Here is a 22,506-nt window from a genome sequence, read left to right as displayed (position 1 = left end):
ACCTGTCCTGACTTTATCATTAAAAAAAAGTCTTGTGACCAAATGTTTTGGCTGTCCCTTCCCATAACAATTAGGGGTTCAGAACCCCAAAAAACCAACACTCATTACCTAAATAATGACGTAAACCCAATTTGGAATGGCATTGGCCTGATCCAACAAGAATATGGTGAGAATGTGGAAGCCACTGCCACAAGGAGCAGATAAGGCAATTGGCGTTTCAGGGGAAGTTGGGTTAACACAACTGGGAGAAAGGAATGGAAGGATCTACTGAAGTGAGATGAAATAGGATGGGTAGCGGCTCATGTAGAGTATAAACACTAACATAGAGCATTTAGGCTGAATGACCTGTTTCTTTCCGGCGTATTCTACATAACTCCACATATAGCTTCAATGTTTCTATTACATAAATTAACTTTTCCAACAATGCGAAACATTTTCCAGTTTTAAAAAACCAAATGTGTTTTGTTTCATTTGTTGGAGGATACAGTGTGTCCTGGGATGTACTCCCAGCATGTCCCATTCCCACTGAGGGCACAGGACCAGCAATGGTAATTTGATTTAATTTAATTTGTATTATACAATTTGAAGCCAAGTGCATCTTTACCTTGTTGCCCAGTGAAGAGGGGTGGAATTTAGGTCTCCTCCAAGTTGATCCACAATTGCATTCTTTGATATGTAGTATCTGAAATATCAATAATTCCATTAACAGGTCAGAAAAACATTCACATAAACATCTCTGACTCACACATTTCAACGAAATGAGATGTTACTTGTTCGACATTTCGTTTTGGTAAAATTGCTTTATAGCTGCTTAAATATTTGAATCAGCTTTTTAGATATAGGGACAGCTTTTTCTCACTGCCACAGCTTTAGAAGCAAAGTTGTATAAATTTCTAACCAAGTATTATTCCGTTAAATGAAATGATTACAGACATCCTTTAGTAGTGTTTCTGTAAGAAAGGAAAATAGACACTTGAGTTAATTTTTCGGGCAGAAATACCATTGTCATTTTCGAGGGTTTAATGAACTAAATATTCTGAGAAAGAACCGCCATATTTCATAACAGACTCCAGCAAAGATGAGTTTTAAAGATGCCACGGCAATACTGAAATAAAGTGGGTCCAAGTACATCCTGGCCAACATTTCTTGGTTAATCAACATGGCTACAAAAATCATGAATAATTAATTCATTTGTTCGACTTTGCTGTGTGGAAAATGGCTACCCCTTGACCTACCAAACAACCATGATACTATTTTGCTATAACACTAATGTTCTGATGAAAGGTCCCAACATTTTCTGTTTTAATTTCAGATTTCAAGCATCCATAGTATTTTGCTTTAGTATGACACTATTTCGAGAATGCGAGACAGTATGAGGTGCTTCAGAGATTAAAGTTCTTCCTTTCTATCAAATGAAAAATTTGCGAAAGTCTAAAATCAGTCCAATAAATGAGGATCTCCCTTTCAACTGTGACTAAATTCTTATAGACAATAGACATTTATGAAATGAAATGAAAATCGCTTATTGTCACAAATAGGCTTCAAATGAAGTTACCGTGAAAAGCCCCTAGTCGCCACATTCCGGCGCCTGTTCGGGGAGGCTGTTACGGGAAACTATAGTTACTAATAACAGGGATCACTTGTGCACTATTCAAATAAGAGTGTCAGATCTCTGGCAAGAACCCGATGCAGGCATTGTCAATAGACCACTGTCCTTGTTCTGAATGTGGAAGGTTGGGACAAAGATGTTTCACCCTGTACAATTTGTGTTCACCAGTTCAGTGCAAGTGTAATGCAGACTTAAAGTTCTTTATCTGTGCCCAAAAAACATTTTCTAAAACCAACCTGAGACAACCATTAACCTCCACCCACCAGAAAGCTAAACGGAGTGTTTTGTCCAATTAGTAGTAATTCCTTGGATTGAAATTGTCAACGGTTGGGATGTTTAGGACCCAAAATGTGGCAGTATTTCAGTCTCAAGTTTGCCCAGACTCAGTTACAGCCAAGGTTCAGACTGGGTTAACAGACAAAGGAGATTTTCATCCTACAAGTATGGAAAATAATTCTACCAGGATCCTAGAAGTGAAATGGATGGTTATTGAAATAATTGTGCTACTTTCACCATTGCTATTATGTACCTGCAGAATACAAAATATTAGAAAAAACAGGATGGACAGAAAAGGGAGTAGAATAGCTATATGTGGCAGAGATGCCTGGGATATAAAAGGCAAGAGATGGAAAACTAAAGTAGTCTGGATCACCATCCCTCACATGCAAAGAAATTCAGGTTAATGCCAGGTAGAAGCTTATAGATTGCCTGGCCAGCAAAAGGTGGAAGGCACTTCCATCTTTGAAGGAATACAAAGGATATGCAAGAAGAGTAATGTTTAATCAGTGACCTTAAGCAATCAACAATAAATCATAAAAATCCAAATTATTCAGACACCCGAGTTCATTAATGTAATACATGACTGCTTCATGGTCCAGCGTGCCAGAAAGACAAAAGATAATGTTCACATCGACCTGGTCAGTGCAAGTGACCCAGACATTATGTCTTGGCACCCCTTGCAAACATTTGAGAACAAAATGATTAACGTGACAGGCTTTGGAAATGCCGAAGACCAGGAATCATGCATATAGCTTTAACAGCAATAATTTAAAAGAAAAAAATGAAAGAACAGTACAAGAACATTGATTGGAGAAGGTTGTTTAACAGCACCTCAACTCCAGGGCAAATAGAGCAGCTTTAAAAAGGCACCACGTTCAGCATGAAGGACACATACATGCCTAAAATCACAACCACCGAAAGGGAGGGGGTGTAGTTTGAGGGCAAATTGAACAACATGCAAAAATCTGTTGTAAGATTAGTGAACCCGAGGAAAGGAAGGCACAGCAGTAAACAGTAAATATTTCTGCATTTCAAAAGTAAGTTCAGTCAGAGAATGGGTGAGAACCGTAAAAACAGTATACTGGCATGAAGCAGAGGGTTACACCAGGGTGTAAACATTCCAAATGACAGCAGGGATGAGTGTGGGCAACATACTTTCCCCCAAAACAGCCATCCAGGTAAAATGTCTGACTGGCGTGACTGAAACGGACAACCTGGAAAGACTGAAAGGTCTCAAAAACAATAAATCTCCAGGGATATACTGCTGTTTATCCTGAAGTGCTAAACAAAACCATTAGAGAGCTATCAAAAAGCATTATGAGGAAGCCATTAGACACCAGGGAGCTACCAGTAGATTGGAAAGTGGCCAATATAACACCTTATTTTATAAGTGAGACAAATCAAATACAGACAACTACGAATCATTAATCTCCCTTCAATCCTGTGTAAAACAACAAAAATCTAATATCAGGTGCAAAGATAGATTATCAGTACAATAATAACTCAAATTAACTGATTCAGAAAGAAATAACTCCTGTTTGACCAACTCCTTGACTTCTTTCAGGAAGTTAAGTCACAAAGGTGCTGTACTGAAGCCCTAAAGACTACAGAAATCATTTGATAAACTTTCACACAAGTTCTGAAAGCTGCGGAGATCAAGGTGAATCTTGGGAAGCGCTAAGAATTATTTAAAGGGTAGGAAACCATAATTTTTTGCTGAGGAATCTTAGAAAATTAATTTGAGGAATTCTGGCTAGGGCATCCCAAATTGCCCTCGAGAAGGCGGTGATGAGCCATTGCAGTCCATGAGGTGTAGGTACACCCACAGTACTGTTAAGGAGTTCCAGGATTTTGACCTAGTATCAGCAAAGGAACAGTGATTGAATTCAGAGTCAAGATGGTGATTGGCTTGAAAGAAAACTTTCAGATGGTTATGCTCCCGTGTTTCTGATCCACTTGTCTTTCTAGATGGTAGCCGTCTTGGATTCGGACGGTGCTGACGAAGGAGCCTTGGTGAGTTCCTCCAGTGCATCTTCCAGATGGTACACACGACTGCCACTGTCCTTCGGTGGTGGAAGGAGTGAATGTTTGTGGAAGGGGTGCCAATCAAGTGGGCTGCTTTTTCCTGCATGGTGTCCAGCTTCTTGAGTGTTGGAGCTGAACTCATCCAGTGGTTAGCACTGTTGCTTCACAGCGGCAAGGACCCGGAGGATTCTCAGCTTGGGTCACTATCTGTGTGAAGTCTGTACATTCTCCACGTGTCTGCGTGGGTTTCCTCTGGGTGCTCCAGTTTCCTCCAAGTCCCTAAAGGCATGCTTGTTGGGCATTCTGAATTCTCCCTCTGTGTACCCGAGCAGGCGCCAGAATGTGACGACTAGGGGATTTTCACAGTAACTTCAATGCAGCGTTAATGAAGTTACTGTGAAAAGTCCCAAGTCGCCACATTCCGTCGTCTGTTCGGGTACACAGAGGGAGAATTCAGAATGTCCAAATTACCTAACAGCACATCCTTCAGGACTTGTGGGAGGAAACCAGAGCACCCGGAAGAAACCCATGCAGACACAGGGAGAACATGCAGACTCCACACAGACAGTGACCCAAGCCGGGAATCAAACCTGGGACCCTGGAGCTGTAAAGCAATAGTGCTCCCACTGTGCTACCGTGCCTATCTTCTTTAAAAAAAAAAAATTTAGAGTATCCAATTCTTCTTTTTCCAATTAAGGGGCAATTTAGTGTGGCCAATCTACCTACCGTGCACATCTTTGGGCTGTGGGGGTGAGACCCACGCAGGCACAGGGAGAATAGGCAAACTCCACATGGACAGTGACCCGGGGCCGGGGTCAAACCCGGGTCCTCAGCGCTGGGTTGCAGCAGTGCTAACCACTGTGCCACCGTGCCACCCACCGACCCTACTATCTTCAACGTCCCTCTGCTCCTGTGCCCTTTCAAAATAGTGTTATTTCGATTCAAAGATGAAAATTTTCAAACTATGCAAAGTAACAAATCACAGGGCATAAGACGTTATAACCAAATCAGTAAAATGAGATAGAGGGAGTCATAATCAAATTGTGTAGTGCTTTGATCAGACCACAACTTGAATGCGGTGCCCAATTCTACAGGACAAAAGGGAGATATGGTGCAGGGAAAAGCCACAAAGAGGTCTACAATCTCAGGAAAAACGAGAGAATCTTTAAGTTTTGAAAGGGAAAATTGGAGAGGTGATCTTAGACGTTTACATGATTGTAAACATAATAGGACAATTATCTGAAAATAAACAAGAGAGTATAACAATAGCTCACAGGTTTAGCTGAGAAAACATTGGGCTGATTCATTCACCGTAAGAGTGAACACATGGAAAAAATTACAGATAAATTAATGGAAGCAAAAACACTGGAATCATAGAGGATGTTGCAATCAAGGGAATTCAGAGCTATTCTCAATGGATGAGGTGAGATATGATGACATCTCACACCTGTAACTGTGATGCAAGAGTTCACATGGTACACAATGCTGCCCAGAGGTGCCCGCTTGCTTTGGGTTTCTACTCAGCGGTTTGTTCTTAGCAACTCATGAGAGTTGGGTGAGGGAACAAGTCCCATTTTTCCCCTATCTCTACAAAGGAACACTTTCCCCTGATCACATAAATTATCTCAGTATCAGCATTGCCCACATTGACACCAACAGGACAAATAAAAGTCACAGCAAACATTTGTCCATTTACTCTGATGTTTTGAACTAGCCGATCTGTGTATCATATTTTTTTAAAATGCACAGCATCCTAGTCACTCCAATACTTAAATCAACTTCATTTTTAAAAATCTACAATCAGCTTTGACATCAAGAGTCATCAAGACTCGAAATGTTAGCTCCTTTTTCTCTCCACAGATGTTGTCAGACCTGCTGCGATTGTCCAGTATTTTCTGTTTTTGTTTCAGATTCCAGCTTCGGCAGTAATTTGCTTTTACAATTTCTTATCTATTTGGATGAATGTAATAGAATTTGGACTGGATAGAACGAAAACTCAACCACCAACGACATCCCTTTTTTCCTAAGCTGCCCAGGTATATAAACTAATCTCAAAGATAATGTACAGATCAATACAATATACCCCAACATCATTGATTAACACAGAAGTCCATGTCCAAGGACAGAAGAAACGGTCAAACACAGGATTAGCTCTATTGAAAAACTCTGTAAAGCACTAAATGCTTGTCATTTGTTCTCCCAACTCAAATTTACATAAGTTATTTTACTCGTTACCCATGTAGGGGAACCCATACTTTGCTCTAGATCTTTAACAACTTGCATTTATTCAGCACCTGGGGGGCATGGTAAAATGTATCAAGATGTTTCACAGAAACATTATCAAACATTTGACACTGGTAGCCACACAAGTTCACATTAGGGCATTTCGAGAAGGTGGCCGAAATCTTAGTCAAAGAACCAGATTTAAAACAGCACCTTGAGATGATTCTTGTTTGGAACGTAGGGGGATGACAAAATCCACAGCTTAGGGCTTCAGCAACTAAAGGCATGGTGAAGCCATTAAAATCAGGGATGCACAAGAGGTCAGAACTGAAGGAATGAAGGGCAGCATGGTAGCACAAGTGGATAGCACTGTGGCTTCACAGCTCCAGGGTCCCAGGTTCAATTCCCCACTGGGTCACTGTCTGTGCGGAGTCTGCACATTCTCCCCATGTCTGCGTGGGTTTCCTCCGGGTGCTCCGGTTTCCTCCCACAGTCCAAAGGCGTGCAGGTTATGTGGATTAGCCATGATAAATTGCCCTTAGTGACCAAAAAGGTTAGGAGGGGTTATTGGTTTACAGGGATAGGGTGGAAGTGAGGGCGTAAGTGGGCTGGTGCACTAATCATTCGATGGGCCGAATGGTCTCCTCCTTCACTGTATGTTCTATGAATGCAGAGATTTGGAGGGTTGTGGGGCTGGACAAGGTGGTGGTGAGGTCATGGAGGAATTTGTAAATTAGAATGAGAATTATAAAATCAAGGATTTGTCAGTCCTGAAGACACTGTATGCCTATGAGCATAGGACTGACAAGAGAACAAGACTTGATGTTAGTATGTTTAGAACTGCACGGTTTCAAAGTAGATCCACTGAGTTAATCCATGAGGTAGACTATTTAATGTTACACCTTACATAGGCTATCCCTCCCGCACTAGAGCCTATGTTCTAGCCACAGAGCTTGAGGTTCAACTCAGTCCCCATCCAAATGCAATTTAACGTGTGAGCTGCAGGCAAGAGATGTGCTTCTCACCTCACTCTGAACAGTAATACCCTGGGGGCATGACAAATCTGTGTTAATGAGGCAGTTTGATGCTGAGCTAATGTACTGCAGCTGGAATCAGTCAGCCAGTCATAGACCACAGCACATTACCTGTTCAATCTGATAACTGAACTGTACCGTGGGAAGTTTCGGGGGAAAATAAAATCATTTCTCCAGGAGAGGTTGACATCTGCTTTGGATTTGAGGAAATGGAAACCAATAAGAAGTGATATTGTGCAAGACATCTTCTGAAGTTGAGAGGGGGTAACAGTTATGATGGTAAAATCGATCAACTTTGCTTAAATCCCACTCAGGGCTTGCTTATTCTTGCTTCTGCACGTCCTCCAACCCTGTGACTCAGCTTTTACTCCCTATTTAAGAGATTGGATGAAAGTGGAGGTTAAAACATGAACCAGTGTTAAATAGACTGTTGTTGAACCTGGTGTTAGACTTCTTACTGTGCTTACCCCAGTCCAACGCCGGCATCTCCACATCGTTGAAAAAATAAGTATGAAAGGATGTGAACAGTGAACAGGAGAATGGAGTGAGGTGGTCCATTTGGAGAAATACAGCAGTGCAGCTGTGATGAACAGAATTATATGCCAGAATTGAGGGGGGAAAATTGTATAGACCATGTTCAGAACAATACCAATCGCACCTTCAGTTAATCAAGTTGGGGGTAATGCATTTGTATGGGTGGAGGATTGGTTGATAAACAGGAAGCAGAATTAGGAATAAATGGACATTTTCAAGTTGGCAAGCTGCGACAAGCCATAAGGATCAGAGCTGGGGCCTAGGTTATTTGCAATCTATCATCACGGGCTAAGACCTCACATTCTTATGCTTTTATAAAATATACATATATCCTCATGGCTAATTTCTAAAATTTTAGTAATTGGACAGACGCTTCAAAATGGGTAAAGATGTGTCTTTTTGTCACCCTCACACAATAAGCACTAATATGGCAGTTTTGCAGAAGCTGACACCGTGTTACCTCTGAAGAGATCCGAACAACTTCTTGTGGGCTGTCGAGACCAAATGCAAAGGCCATCAATATTGCATAAACCAGGCCCAGCCAATCAGAGCCAATTCACTTGCCTGCAACCTCCCTTTAAAACCTAATAGTTGGAACATTAACAATCACAGGTGCACAAAGGGATACACACCCTTTGTAAAAGCCAAATTGGAGAGGTGGGAGTCATGTGACATGATCTCCGAGCTGGTGGGAACAGTAATATTGTCTTGAGGGACTAAGAAACCTCAGTCTGCTGTTTTTCCATTTACCAAACAGCAGTACAGAAAAGAGGGCCTACTCAGGCTGAACATCTTGTTCTATCTGCACTGTTTTGACTGGAGTCTCTGTACCATCGCCGAATATCTCATTGTGGAAGTCACCTCCATTGGAAAAGTGAATTGTTCAGCACCAGATTCCAACCTGCTAACCTCTGTGAAGGTATATAAGATTGAATTTTGACTCTGGATGCACGTGAAAGGGGAATTATTTTTCGCTGTGGGTCTTTGCCTGGTAAATCTTTGTCGATCCCTCTTTTTGTTGTACAAATGCACAAGGGGCTACATGGTGACCCACCCCCCTCAAATAAACTAACCTGGAGTTCACCCTATCGCGAGTTTCCTCTGTGATTATTAATCGAATATTAGATCACACCAAAATGGAGGGGGCGGGATTCTCCACTCCCACGCCGAAGTGGCCGCGCCGTCGTGAACGCCGTCGAGGTTCACAACGGCGCGGAACGGCCCCGGGCCAGACCGATTCAGGCCCTGACAATGGGCCAGGATCGGGGCCGCGTCATCTACACGCGCCAGGCCTTGTCGCCCGCGTAAAAGCGGCGCCGCATAGATGACGCGGCCAGCGCCGCATAACGGGCGTCATCCGTGCATGCGTGGTTGTCGTCCTGTCTAAATCCGCCCCGCAAGAAGATGGGGGACAGATCTTGCGGGGCCGCGGAAGGAAGGAGGTCCTCCTTCAGAGAGGACGGCCCGACGAGCGGTGGGCACCGATCGCGGGCCACCCCACATTCCAGATGAAGCCCGGTGCAGGATCCCCCCTCGCCCCCTCACAGGCCGCCTCCCCAGCGTTCACGCACCGCCCACGACTGCAGCGACCAGGTGTGGACGGCGCCGGGGGGAACCCGTCGTTTTGGCCTGGCCGCCCGGGCCATCCGGGCCTCAGAATGGCGGGGGTGCCGGAGAATCACCATTTTCGGTGTCTCCGGCGAATCTCCGGCCTGCGAAACTCGACCGGGCCGTTCCCGCCGCTTGGGAGAATCGTGGGAGGGTGTCGGACCGGCGTCCCCAGAAATTTTGGCGGCCCAGGCGATTCTCCCAACTGGCGTGGGAGTGGAGAATCGCACCCACGGTGCCTCTTATAAAAAGGGAATCAAATCAAAAACACCTTTCTGAGTGACAGATGGGTGGTGAGAGGAGAAATCAGGACTGTTCAAAGTAACCGCCTTCCTGACTTAAAGAGACAGAGAGTAATATATCTATGCTTTCTGATCCAAAGCTATATGAGAATGCAAGGTGTTAGGAGGACACAAAGAGGCTGCAAAGAAATATAGTGAGGTTATTATTTTTAAAAATCAGAATTTTTTCAAAAATACATGAAACTTGTAAATGTTGTTCAGGGGGACGAGTGCGCTTGTGCAGGGAACACAAAATTAGCATGCAATTAGGAATGCAAGCAATTACGAAGGCTCTTAATATAGTGGCCTTTATTACAAGATGGAGGTGGTGGTGTTGCTAACTTTTGGTTGGCTCGCAATTCGTAATTTGCTCTGTTTGTTTAACCTTTGCTTTAGAGTCGCCAGGTATCTTTATGATACCACCACGAGGTTCAAGTTCAAGGACTGATCAATAACTCAACACACCAATTAGTAAGATTCGAATCAAAACACATTTATTATACACAGTAAATCACTACTCATGCATAAACTCTACTTTCTAGACTATTCCTATCACTAAAAGGCCTATACTTAGCTTCGGACTGGCCCACCAGGTCAGGGGAACAAATGGCCTTTCGTTCAGGTCCTGAGGCTGCAGGATTCAAAAGCTGGTATGGACTGGTAGCTAGGAGTACCTATCTCATAGCGAGCGTTGACTTGAGACTTATTTGGTTGGCGGCCGCTAGACAGTTCACTCTCAGGGGTTGCTTCGCATTGCTGAGTGACCCTGTCAAGAAGGACGATTTGAACTTAGGGGCTTTACTTTATAGTCCCCAGGGGCTTCCCACCCTTCGGGGCGGACCCCGTACCTGGTTCCAAGTGATTGGACTGCGTTCCGATCACTTGGATCGATTTCTCCAATACTGGAGTTGTTCTCTGATCGCCGGGCCCTCCCTAAATGTCCGTTGGCCTTCCTTTGTCTTGGCTCCTGCTGGCGCCGAGGAGTCTGTCTTGGCTTTATTCACCTTAACTGTTGCAATTGTGCCTTGGAATTGCTCATTACTATGCAGATGGCTGCTGGTTTCAGTGCTGTCTGGTTCTTTACAGGTTTCAATACACATGATTTCTGTATTTGCTAGTCTTTGCCTGTGTTGGCTGAATTTCCCTTCAGCCTTTGCGGTTCTCCATTTTAAGTCAGGAAGTGGCCAACCCAGGTGGCTACACTCCCTCTTTGTGATCCTAACGCGAAGCGTTAAAGATCACATAACTGCGTTGTCTTCATTCCCTGACCTGGCGAGCATTCTTCTATGGCCTCTATACTGACCATAACTATGCAAGAAAAATTTTAACTAACATTCTAGGTGGCGCTATGTCAAAACAGGGACCTGCATTACAAAATAACAAAAACGGTACCTCTAACTGTCCTCAATAAACTACACTCATTAAACATTCAGTCATATTAGCTTCCTAAACAATACAAAATAATAGCAGCATTTACATTTTTCCTGGCTTGGCAGTTAAGCACAGGGTTGTACAATCTTTCCATTTCTTTAGAAGAAGAACGCAAACGAATGTCCTTTATTATCGATCGAGTGGTTCGGGGTCCTGGGGATAACTGAACATAGGGGATCTTATCATGTATACCGGGGTACGAGCGCGGTAGGCTCTCCTTCTCCATTTCCTCATGCGGATAGTCTGCACGGTGCTGCAGAGTATCGCCAATGCGAATAGGGATTCGACTATGTAGGAAAGGGAGTACCATGTTATGAGCTTATCACACCATGATGGTGTGGTGTTGCTTGTTACTGGGCTCTGGGTGCTATGGGGAAGTGAATCATTCACGGCCGGGGGGGGTTGGGGTCAGGGGGTTCGCGTTCGCGCGCAACCGAATATAAATTGCAATAACGACGAAATACACGTATGACGTCTTCATTGTTGTCTTCTTTCCTTTTTGTCTCTTCCTTTCCGTTTTGTCTCTTTTCCTGGAGCGTCTGGGGTTCTATGGATCAAGCATAGTGCCTGTTACTATCTTGGTTAATATCTCGTCTGTTAGTATATCTGTCCTTTAGTGCCAATTCTCCCTTTATAATTTGTCACCATGTGTGACTCCCTCATTTTTTTTTAAACCGAATATTCAGGACAAGACACACTTAAAAATACTGAAACATTGCGAGCCGTCTCGCAGGCTGTGCGGTTTACCATCCAAATGTTTGAGGATGTAAATAGCATAGGGTTGGCAACCTAAGGGTTGCCGGAAAACAAAACAAAACTTTTTGAACCAAAAGTGCCGAAATGAGGTGCGTATGGGCCGCGACGGGTAAGAATTGGATGGAATCCCCGGGTAGGACCGCGACCGATGCCGTGTGCGCTCTACCCGAGCGTAGCTGACCAGAGGGGGGGTCCTCAGGCAAGGCGGAGACCAATGCCGGTCTCCACTGCCTGAGCAACCGGCAAGAACGGGCAAGAAAGGTAGTCATCGTGGGGGGTTGCCGTATTGGTTCTACCTTCAAACCAGAAGAGCAGTTATGAACGGGGGCTGGCAAGCTCTCAGCGGTTTCTGCCGATGAGCGTGCTGGCAGGTTCTCATAGGTTTCTGCAGACAAATATGGCGTGGGGCCGTGTAAATTTTTTTTCCGATCTTACGTATAACACATAACAATACCACTAACAAACAACATTAAACAACATGCTGCAGGTTCCATCAGAAAGGACACCGTTGCTCCCAAGCGGTTCCTTTTTAAAATATCATCTGGACACCTCAGTTATCGGTTGCGAACAGGGTCGCAAAGGGGTTCTCGCTTTGGGAGTCAGACTCAAAGTCGTCCTCTTCTCCCGGATGCCATACTCTCGAATATACAAGGGCTGATAGGGCTGCATGGTGCGATTTGGGGTCCATCTCGTCGTTCTGGACGAGCCTCAATGAATGATCTCGGTGCCAAAAGGTGGTGTCTAGTACTGTGGGAACGGAATCGCCATCGTAGGGCGGTGGTCTTTGGTGGGGTTTGTTGAGGAATGTGATGAGGAAGGGATCACTCGAATCGTGGTCAGATTCGCTGGGTGTGGGTCCTGTGGCATGGGGATAGTAGGGAGGCGTGCTGTGGCTATTGTCTGAGTCACAGTCACTGTCGCTGCTGTCTGTGGGCGTTCCTGGGCGGAGTCTAGAGGTCGGGGGTGGATCGAGGGCGAGTCCGTGGATGTGGTGGGCGTGTTGGGGAAGGGTAGGGATACGTTGGGTGTGGGCGGGGTGTGGTCTGCTGCGTCGAGCATGACGTGGTGTGCGTGATTGGACTGTGGGCCATATGCCTTAAGCTGGTTAATATGGAACCACGCAGTCTTTCAGTTGGGGTACTTAATTTTATAGACGGAGGGGCTTACTTTATCCGCAATGGAGTACGGACCCGATTACTTTGGTGACAGGAATGTGCTGGGGTTGTAAATTGAGAGCATGACCTGCTGTCCTACCTCAAACTCAGTCGCATGCACTGTCTTGTCGAAACAGGCCTTGTTCTGTTTCTTCCTTGTGCCTAATCTTACTGCGGCTGCCAGCTGAGCCGTTTTCACATTCTCCACTAACTGTTTGACTGCGTTCTCGTGTGTGAGGGCTGTCACTTCGGGGCTGGCCAAGTCCAATCCTAATAAAAATTCTGTGCCTTTCATGGGGCGTCCGGTCATGAGTGTGTGTGGGTGTAACCTGTGGATGTTGAAATAGTATTTCTTAAAAACATCAGCGCAAAGGGGAGGACTGAATCCCAAGTGTTGTTGTTTTGTTGGACCATTTTTCTGAGGGTTGATTTTAGGGTCCGATTCATGCGCTCCACGATACCACTTAACTGGGGGTGGTATGCAATGTGGAATTTTTGGGTAATGCCAAATATCGTGAGGACGTTCTTCATGACACGGCCCATAAAATGTTAACCTTGGTCGGATTCAATGCTGCGGGGGAGTCCCCATCTCGTAAAGATGTGATGGGTTAAGATCTTGGCTGTGGTCTTTGCCATGTTAGTTCTGGATGGGAATGCCTCTACCCATTTCGTAAAAGTGTCTATGACGACTAATACGTACTTGTAACCATTCCTGCAAGGGGGCAATCGTCCTATAAAATCGATCTGGAGGTTAGTCCAGGGGCCATTAACAGGGCGAGTGTGACTAAGCTGAGCCTTTTTTGCGTATCTGTCCGGATTGTTCTGGGCACAGATAAGGCAATTCTCAACGTAGTGCTTTACGTCTTCTTTTAAACTTGGCCACTAACAGAGCTGCCTGAGGTGGGCTATAGTGGGATCGATTCCCTGATGCCCATGACTGTCATGGAACAAACAAATAAGTTGATTCCCGTCCTGTTCAGGAACCACATAAAGCTTGTCTTTTAGGATCACACCGTCATGTGTGGTCAGTGCATTTTTAAACCTAACGTAAGGTGATGGAAATTGTCCTTTCAAAATCTCCCTGAGATTGCTATCCTGCTTCTGGGCCTGCACTAAATCCTCAATATTAGTCTGCTAGACCCGAACTGCATTCACTGTGCAGTGTTAGGCGGTGTCCAAAAATATCCATGCCTGGAGCCTGCTTTTGCCAGTGTGTCGGCCTTTACATTTCCAGGGGGGGGGGGGAGGGACGGTGGTGATTGCGAACTTTAACAATTCCGAATGTCCTGTTCTGTGCTTTTTCTAAAATGTGGCGGAGCAATGGGGCTGAAGGGAGGGGTTTTCTGTCTGCGGATACAAATCCTCTTGCTTTCCACAGGGGTAGGAATTCAGTAAGGCTATTGCAGACATAGAGGCTGTCCAAGTATATGTCGGCTGGGGAAGGAATCTGGGTGATCCACAATGTACGCCACGGCTGCTAGTTCTGCCGCCTGCGCGCTTAAGTGGCCTGGTAGGTTTAGTGAGATTTCTTCCAGGGCGCGTCCCTGCGCGTCCTCAACGTAAATGCTGCATCCTGTAATGCGCTTCCCTTCTAAGACTGTGGAAGAACCATCCACATATATTCGCAAAGGTGCGCACGTGTCTGTAGGCTGGGGGCTCTGGGGTGAACTACCTATCTTTCTGGTGGGTGTTTTTGCAATAAAGGGGCCTGTGTTATGGTGCGGTGAGATGATTTCACATTCATGGGGGGTGCCTGGGTACTGAAGGTTATCGGCTAAGAAAGTGTGGGTCTTCGTCCGTTTATGGTGATGTCCCGTCCCTGCAAAAGAAGGGTCCATCTAGCTGCTCTAATTTGCCTGACTGTACCGTCCTTAAGTCGTCTGTCTAGTAAAAGTTGGGTGGGGGTGTGTTCCGTGAGGATTGTGATGGGGTTTAGTCCGTTTATCTAGGAAAAATATTGAACTGCCCAGAAATCTGCGAGCAGGTGCCTGTCACAGGCCGAAAATCCCTGCTCCACAGGATCTAAAAGCCTGGAGGCATAAGCCATGGGTCTTAATTGTTCGTGCCGTTCCTGGAAGAGCACAGCCAAAAGCGTGCGGTCGGTGCTCGCTATCTCTATAGTGTAGGGGGAAAGCGGGTCTGGAACTTGTAGTGTGGGGGCTGCAATGAGGGCTCTTTTCAAAGCATCCACTCCTTTCTTTAGGAGTTCCAAGATGGGTGCTGCCTTGCTGGCGAAACCGTCAATGTGGTTCCGGCAGTAGCCAATCAGCCCTAAAAACGACCGGAGGGCTGAAACATTCTGGGGAAGGGGCAATTTGGCAATCGAGTCAATTCTTTTGTGCTCGATCTCGTGTTTACCGTGCGTGATAATCGTACCCAAATATATCACTTTGTTTTCCAAAATCTGGGCCTTTTTGGGGTTTACTTTGCAACCAATTTTCTGCCAATGGAATGGACCAGAATCCATTACTGATGTCCAAAACCATAAAGTATTGTGAGTTGAGTCCCTGATGGAGCATGGTCTCGGGACTTGTGGCTACTGTGGGGGCCGCTGCGGGGGTGACTTTGTTGAGTTTCCGGTAATCGATGGTCAGTCGCCATGATCCATCAGGCTTTTTCACTGGCCAAATCGGGGCATTATTAGTGGAGGCTACTGATCTAAGTACGCCCTGCTCTAATAAGCTATCGATAACATTTGCGATTTCTCTCTCTGCCTCTTGGGGAAATCCGTATTGCTTTTGGGGTCTAGGGTCAGGTCCTGTGATTTGAACGGAACCAGTCATCCGGCCACAGTCGTGTTTGTGGGTCGCGAATGCTGTCCTGTGCTTCTGCAGAACTGCCCGTCTGTGCTAATCGTGGTCGGGTCAAACGACAATTCGCCGACTGCGCTAATCTTGTTTGCGTATTCACCTATTGTGAGCGTTGCGGGGGCTCTTGCGGATTTTGCCATTCTCCAAACACATTGGTTGACTGGATCAAATGAAAGGTGGTGGGAGTTCATAAAGTCAATTCCCAAAATGTGTTCTGCTGTGTGGGGTCGATCGACTAAAACTATGGGGTGCTTTGTCGTTATATTGCCAATCTGAATGGGTACAGGGGCTGTGATGTGCCCCTGCTGTGAATGGCCTGTGAAGCCGCTGAGGGTGATGGTGGCTGTAGTGGGCCACGTGTCTTTCTGGAATATGGTGGAGGAATTTATTGTGGTGCGGGACCATCCTGTGTCCCAGAGAAATTCAATGGGCTGTCCCCGTATCTTTGCTGCAACTACTGGTCAGCCGGACTTATCCCAAAGGGTGTCGCAGACCCAACTGGGGGAGCCCGAACACTGTCAGTCAGTTCCGTTCAGGTCTGCTTGGTCTGAACGGGTGCTCACACTATGTATGGGCTCTGTCCCATTCTTATTCAGAGTGCCTGCCTGCTGGGCTCTCTGGGGCTTTCGTGGGGCATTGCATTCTTGTGCAAAGTGACCTAACTGTCCACAGTTGTAACACTCCTGTGGCATTTGTGGGGGGCCTTCATTCACCCATGCCCTGCCTTCATTCACCCATGCGGGGTTCTGGTGCGTTTTCACCGCTTGGATGTCTGCTTCTGCCTGCTGTTCCTCGGGTTTCCTAACTGCGGGTTTGTTTTGTACAGACTGCTCCCAGGCGCGGGACAATTTTTAAAACCCATTTCTCATTGTGGGCTTCCTCTGAGGGGTCATAATTCGTACAGCATGGGAGATAAGGGTGCGGGTCCATTTGGCCATACCGTCTTGGGACAAATGGTCGCGGTCTAAGTTACCGAAAACTGCTGTGAAATGAATCCACAGGCATCCAGCAAACTCTGTGGGGTGTTCTGTCTTTTTCTGCCTGCACTTATTCAGGCCTTCTACGGGGTCACCTCTGTTGTAGCCGATCGCGTCTAGGATCGCTGCGTGCATCTCTGCAAGGGTGCCTCCACCTACATTCTGTGGGTCGGGAAGGGCTGCTACGACCGAAGGGTCTAAACTCAAAACTGTGAGCTTTACATGCTCTCGCTCGTCCAGGCCGTACATGGTCGCCTGCTGCTTTACTCTGGCAAAGAAGTGGTGGGGGTCTGAGGTGGGGAGGAACGGTGTGATTTTCTCGCACGCGTCCCGTAATTGGGTCACGGTTAAGGGGGTGGTATAAAGAAATTCTGTAACTCCGTCCGATCTGACTGTGCGGTGGGTGGTTACTGGATTCATTGGTGCCTGAACTATCTGCGATGTGGGGGGTTGGGGCGCTTTTCTCTTCTGGGGCTTTCCTTGCGCACATGTTCCCTGAACATATCTACGCGCGGTCTCATTTAATTCTTCCCAATCCGGGCAGTCTTCTGCATCTAACTGGGATGCAAAGGTGTTGTGGAATCCATTCTGAACTGAAAGCAAAGACTGCAGTTCTGCAATCTGCTTCCTGCACTTTGCATGATCTAGTGAGCTTTGTCTGTGCTCCGTGGTGGCAGCATGGAGCGCTCTTAATGCTGCTTTCAGGTCGCTACCCTGCCTTTGCAATGCCTCTACCTGTTTCTCTGTTTCCTCTCTTACCAGGACGGCACGTTGCGTGTCCTGATAGGCCTTTTCGTACTGTGTCTGGAAGCTGCTTAAACGCGCCAGACAAGACTGGTGTGCCCTTTTGGCGTCATCCACCTCTCCATCCTTTGCTGCTAACTTCCTTCTCAACTCTATGTTCCCTTTCTCAACCTCACTTACATCGACCGTACTCATTCGATGTATTCCTTCTATCTCTTTACGGAGCGTCCGAATGACCTCCTCTGTGCCTCGCAATTGTGCCAAACAGGACACGATTGCCATCGGCTTGCGAGCTTTTCCCAAGCTTTTCTTATGAATCTCTGACAGGTGCTCCCACCAAGTATGTCCTATACTCCCGGGTCCTGTTTCCTCATTGTCACAGAATTCGCTCCTTTCCCTTTGAGGTACTTTCTGATTTCCTCTTCCCAAACGGGACACTGTCCTACTCTACTGCTGGTCGCTGCGACCACGAATTCTTCGGGGTTCATGAGGCGTTGCATTGCCTGCATTGCCATCTTTCCTCTCTGAATACTTCTCTTAAAATTTGGAACGAGGGGTACTAAGGCGGTGCTGTAATTACGGGTACGGCTTTCGCTATTTTCCGGAATACAAACTCCCGACAGCTTTTTCGCAACAAAAATCTATCAGTTTACCTTATAGCCCTGTTAGATATGCATGCATTAACACACTTCCGAATTACGAGTATTGATCAGAACTGCTTGAACATTTGTGGTTTTTCTGTTCCCAATTGGATTTCCAATTCAAATTTTGGGTTCTCCCAAAGTGGTTAAGCCACTTCTAAGTCGGGTCCCGTCAGGATGTCGCCAGTAATATGTTGCTAACTTTTGGTTGGCTCTTAATTCGTAATTTGCTCTGTGTGTTTAACCTACGCTCTAGAGTCGCCAGATGTCTTTATGATACCGCCACGAGGTTCAAGTTCAAGGACTGATCAATAACTCAACACACCAATTCGAATCAAAACACATTTATTATACACAGTAAATCACTACTCATGCATAAACTCTACTTTCTAGATTATTCCTATCACTAAAAGGACTATACTTAGCTTAGGACTGGCCCACCAGGTCAGGGCAACAAATGGCCTTTCGTTCAGGTCCTGAGGCTGCAGGATTCAAAAGCTGGTATGGACTGGTAGCTAGGAGCGCCTATCTCGTAGCGAGCGTTGACTTGAGACTTACTTGGTTGGCGGCCGCTGGACAGTTCACTCTCAGGGGTTGCTTCGCGTTGCTGAGTGACCCTGTCAAGAAGGACGATTTGAACTTGGGGGCTTTACTTTATAGTCCCCAGGGGCTTCCCACCCTTCGGGGCTGACCCCGTACCTGGTTCCAAATGATTGGACTGCGTTCCGATCACTTGGATCGATTTCTCAAATACTGGAGTTGTGCCCTGATCGCTGGGCGGTCCCTAAATGTCCGTTGGCCTTCGATTGTCTTGGCTCCTGCTGGCGCCGAGGAGTCTGGCTTGGCTTTATTCACCTTAACTGTTGCAATTGTGCCTTGGAATTGCTCATTACTATGCAGATGGCTGCTGGTTTCAGTGCTGTCTGGTTTTTTACAGGTTTCAATACACATGATTTCTGTATTTGCTAGTCTTTGCCTGTGTTGGCTGAATTTCCCTTCAGCCTTTGCGGTTCTCCATTTTAAGTCGGGAAGTAGCCAACCCAGGTGGCTACAGTGGCGTAGTGGCATTGTCACTAGACTGGTGATCCAGAGACACAGGGTAATACTTTGTGAATCCAGGTTTGAATCTTGCCACGGCAAATGGTGTAAATTGAATCCAATAAATATCTGGAATTAAAAGTCGAATGATGACCAGAAAGCCATTGTCAATTATGGTAAAAAACCCACTAATGCCCTTGAGGGAAGGAAATCTGCAGTCCTCACCTGGTCCAGATCCACAGCAATGTGGCTGACTCTTAAATGCCCTCTGAAATGGCCTAGCAAGCCACTCGGTTGTATCAAACCGCTACAAAGCCAATAAAAAGGGAAGAAACCGGACAGCCCAGCATCGACCTGGGCACTGGAAACGGCAAACCCAGTCCTGTCGACCCTTTAAAGTTCTCCTTACTAGAATCAGGGGGCTGATGCCAAAATTGGGAGAGCTGTCTCACAGACCCGTTAAGCAACAGCCTGACAGTCATACTGACAGAATCATACCTTAGAGATAATGGCCCAGACATCCTATCACCATCCCAGCAGAGGTGACGGCACAGTGGTATACAGTCCGGAGGGTTACCCGGGAGTCCTCAACATCGACTCTGACCCCAATGAAGTCTCGTGGCTTCAGGCCAAACAGGCAAGGAAACCTCCTGCTGATTATCATGTACCATCCACCCTCAGCTGATGAATCAGTACTCCTCCATGTTGAACACCACTTGGAGGACACACTGAGGTGGCAAGGGCACAGAATGTACTCTGGATGGGGGACTTCAATGTCCATCACCAAGTAGCACCACTACTGACCGAGGATGGGGAGGGAACCAACAAGACGGAAAAATATACGAGAACTCATCCTCACCAACCTGCCTGCCGCAGATACACCTGTCCATGACAGATTGGTAGGAATGACCACCGCACAGTCCTTGTGGAGACGAAGTTGTGCCTTCACATTGAGGATACCATCCATCGTACTAAATGGGATAGATTCAGAATAGATCTCGCAACTAAAGAGCAACTCAACACCAGCAGAACTGTACTCAGCCCCAATCTGCAACCTCATGGCTGGGCATATCTCCCACCCTGCCATTACCACCAAGCTAGGGGATCAACACTGGTTCAATGAAGAGTGCAGGAGGGTATACCTGGATCAGAATCAGGCATACCGAAAAATGAAGTGTCAACCTGGTGAAGCTACAACACAGGACTACTTCCATGCCAAGCAATATAAACAGCAAGTGACGTACAGAGCTAAGTGATCCCACAACCAATGGATCAGATCCAAGGTCTGCAGACCTGCCACATTCAGTCACGAAGGTGGTGGACAATGAAACAATCCACAAATATCCCCATCCTCAGCACATCTGTGCAAAAGACAAGGCTGAAGTATTCACAATAATCTTCAGTGACAAGTGCCGAGTGGATGATCCAAATCGGTCTCCTCCAGACATTCCCAGTATCACAAATGCTAGTCTTCAGCCAATTCGATTCACCCCACTGATAGCAAGAAATAGCTGAAGGCACAGAATAATGCAGGTAGGGCAGTGGATGTTGTCTATATGGACTTCAGTAAGACCTTTGACAATGTCCCTCATGGCAGACTGGTACAAAAGGTGAAGTCACACAGGATCAGGGGTGAGCTGGCAAGATGGATACAGAACTGGCTAGGTCATAGAAGGCAAAGAGTAGCAATGGAAGGGTGCTTTTCTGATTGGAGGGCTGTGACTAGTGTGTTCCGCAGGGATCAGTGCTGGGACCATTGCTGTTCGTAGTATATATAAATGATTTAGAGGAAAATGTAACTGGTCTGAATTAGTAAGTTTGCAGATGACACAAAGGTTGGTGGAATTGTGGATAGCGATGAGGACTGTCAGAGGATAAAGCAGGATTTAGATTGTTTGGAGACTTGGGCGGAGAGATGGCAGATGGAGTTTAATCCGGACAAATGTGAGGTAATGCATTTTGGAAGGTCTAATGCAGGTAGGGAATATACAGTGAATGGTAGAACCCTCAAGAGTATTGACAGTCAGAGAGATATTGGTGTACAGGTCGCTGAAAGGGGCAACACAGGTGGAGAAGGTAGTCAAGAAGGCTTACGGCATGCTTTCCTTCATTGGCCGGGGCATTGAGTATAAAAACTGGCAAGTCATGTTGCAGTTGTATCGAACCTTAGTTAGGCCACACTTGGAGTATAGTGTTCAATTCTGGTCGCCACACTACCAGAAGGATGTGGAGGCTTTAGAGAGGGTGCAGAAGAGATTTACCAGGTTGTTGCCTGGTATGGAGGGCATTAGCTATGAGGAGCGGTTGAATAAACGCGGTTTGTTCTCACTGGAACGACGGAGGTTGAGGGGCGACCTGTTTGAGGTCTACAAAATTATGAGGGGCACAGACAGAGTGGATAGTCAGACGCTTTTTCCCAGGGTAGAGGGGTCAATTACTAGGGGCATAGGTTTAAGGTGCGAGGGGCAAGGTTTAGAGGAGACGTACGAGGCAAGTTTTTTACACAGAGGGTAGCTGGAACTCACTACCGGAGGTGGTGGTGGAAGCAGGGCCGATAGTGACGTTTAAGGGGCATCTTGACAAATACATGAATAGGATGGGAATAGAGCACCCCAGAAGTGCAGAAGATTTTAGTTTAGACGGGCAGCATGGTTGGCACAGGCTTGGAGGGCCGAAGGGCCTATTCCTGTGTTGTACTTTTCTTTGTTCTTTATTACAAATGCTATGGGCCCTGACAATATTCCGGCAATAGTACTGAAGATTTGTGCTCCAGAACTTGCTGCTCCCCTAACCAAGCCGTACAGCATCTACCTGTCAATGTACACAAAAAGTAGGGCAAATCTAACCCAGCCAATTACTGCCCTATCAGTCCACTCTCAATCATCAATGAAGTGGTTAGGGTAAGAATGCTATCAAGCGGCACTTACTTAGCAATAACCTTTTCATTGATGCGTTTGGGTTCCACCAAGGTCATTCAGCTCCTGACCTCATTATAGCCTTGGTTCAAATTTCGACAAAAGTGCTGACCTCAGGAGGGGAGGTGAAAGTGATTCCCTTGACATCAAGGCAGCATTTGATCGTGCATAGCATCAAGATGCCCGAGCAAATCTGGAGTCAATGGGAAACAAGTGGAAAAATCTCCATTGATTGGAATCATACCTAGCATAAAGCAAGGTAGTGTGGTGGTTGGAGGTCAGTCATCTCAACCTGGGAACATCACTGCAAGATTTCCTCAGTATAGTGTCCTAGGCTCAACCATTTTCAGCTGCTTCATCAATGACCTACCATCATGATGTCAGAAATAGGGAAGTCCGCAGATGACAGTACAATGTTCAGCACCATTCGCGACTCCTCAGGTAATG

At 46.2% G+C, this 22,506-nt stretch overlaps 1 protein-coding gene across 2 annotated transcripts in view; it reads right to left on the bottom strand.

The window, feature by feature from the left end:
* The window catches only part of zdhhc17 (zDHHC palmitoyltransferase 17), a 168,286-nt gene that overhangs the window by 61,701 nt on the left and 84,079 nt on the right, over nucleotides 1–22,506 (bottom strand). For both annotated transcript variants that reach the window (XM_072484710.1, XM_072484709.1), the window contains exon 4: nucleotides 605–682. In XM_072484710.1, the coding sequence (XP_072340811.1) occupies nucleotides 605–682 (78 nt within the window). The remainder of the gene's footprint in view (nucleotides 1–604; nucleotides 683–22,506) is intronic.

Source organism: Scyliorhinus torazame, chromosome 19 (assembly GCF_047496885.1).
Source record: "Scyliorhinus torazame isolate Kashiwa2021f chromosome 19, sScyTor2.1, whole genome shotgun sequence".
NCBI classification, from domain to species: Eukaryota; Metazoa; Chordata; class Chondrichthyes; order Carcharhiniformes; family Scyliorhinidae; genus Scyliorhinus; species Scyliorhinus torazame.
Note: the sequence above shows the minus strand (reverse complement) of the source record. Positions and strands in the feature narration are given on the sequence as shown.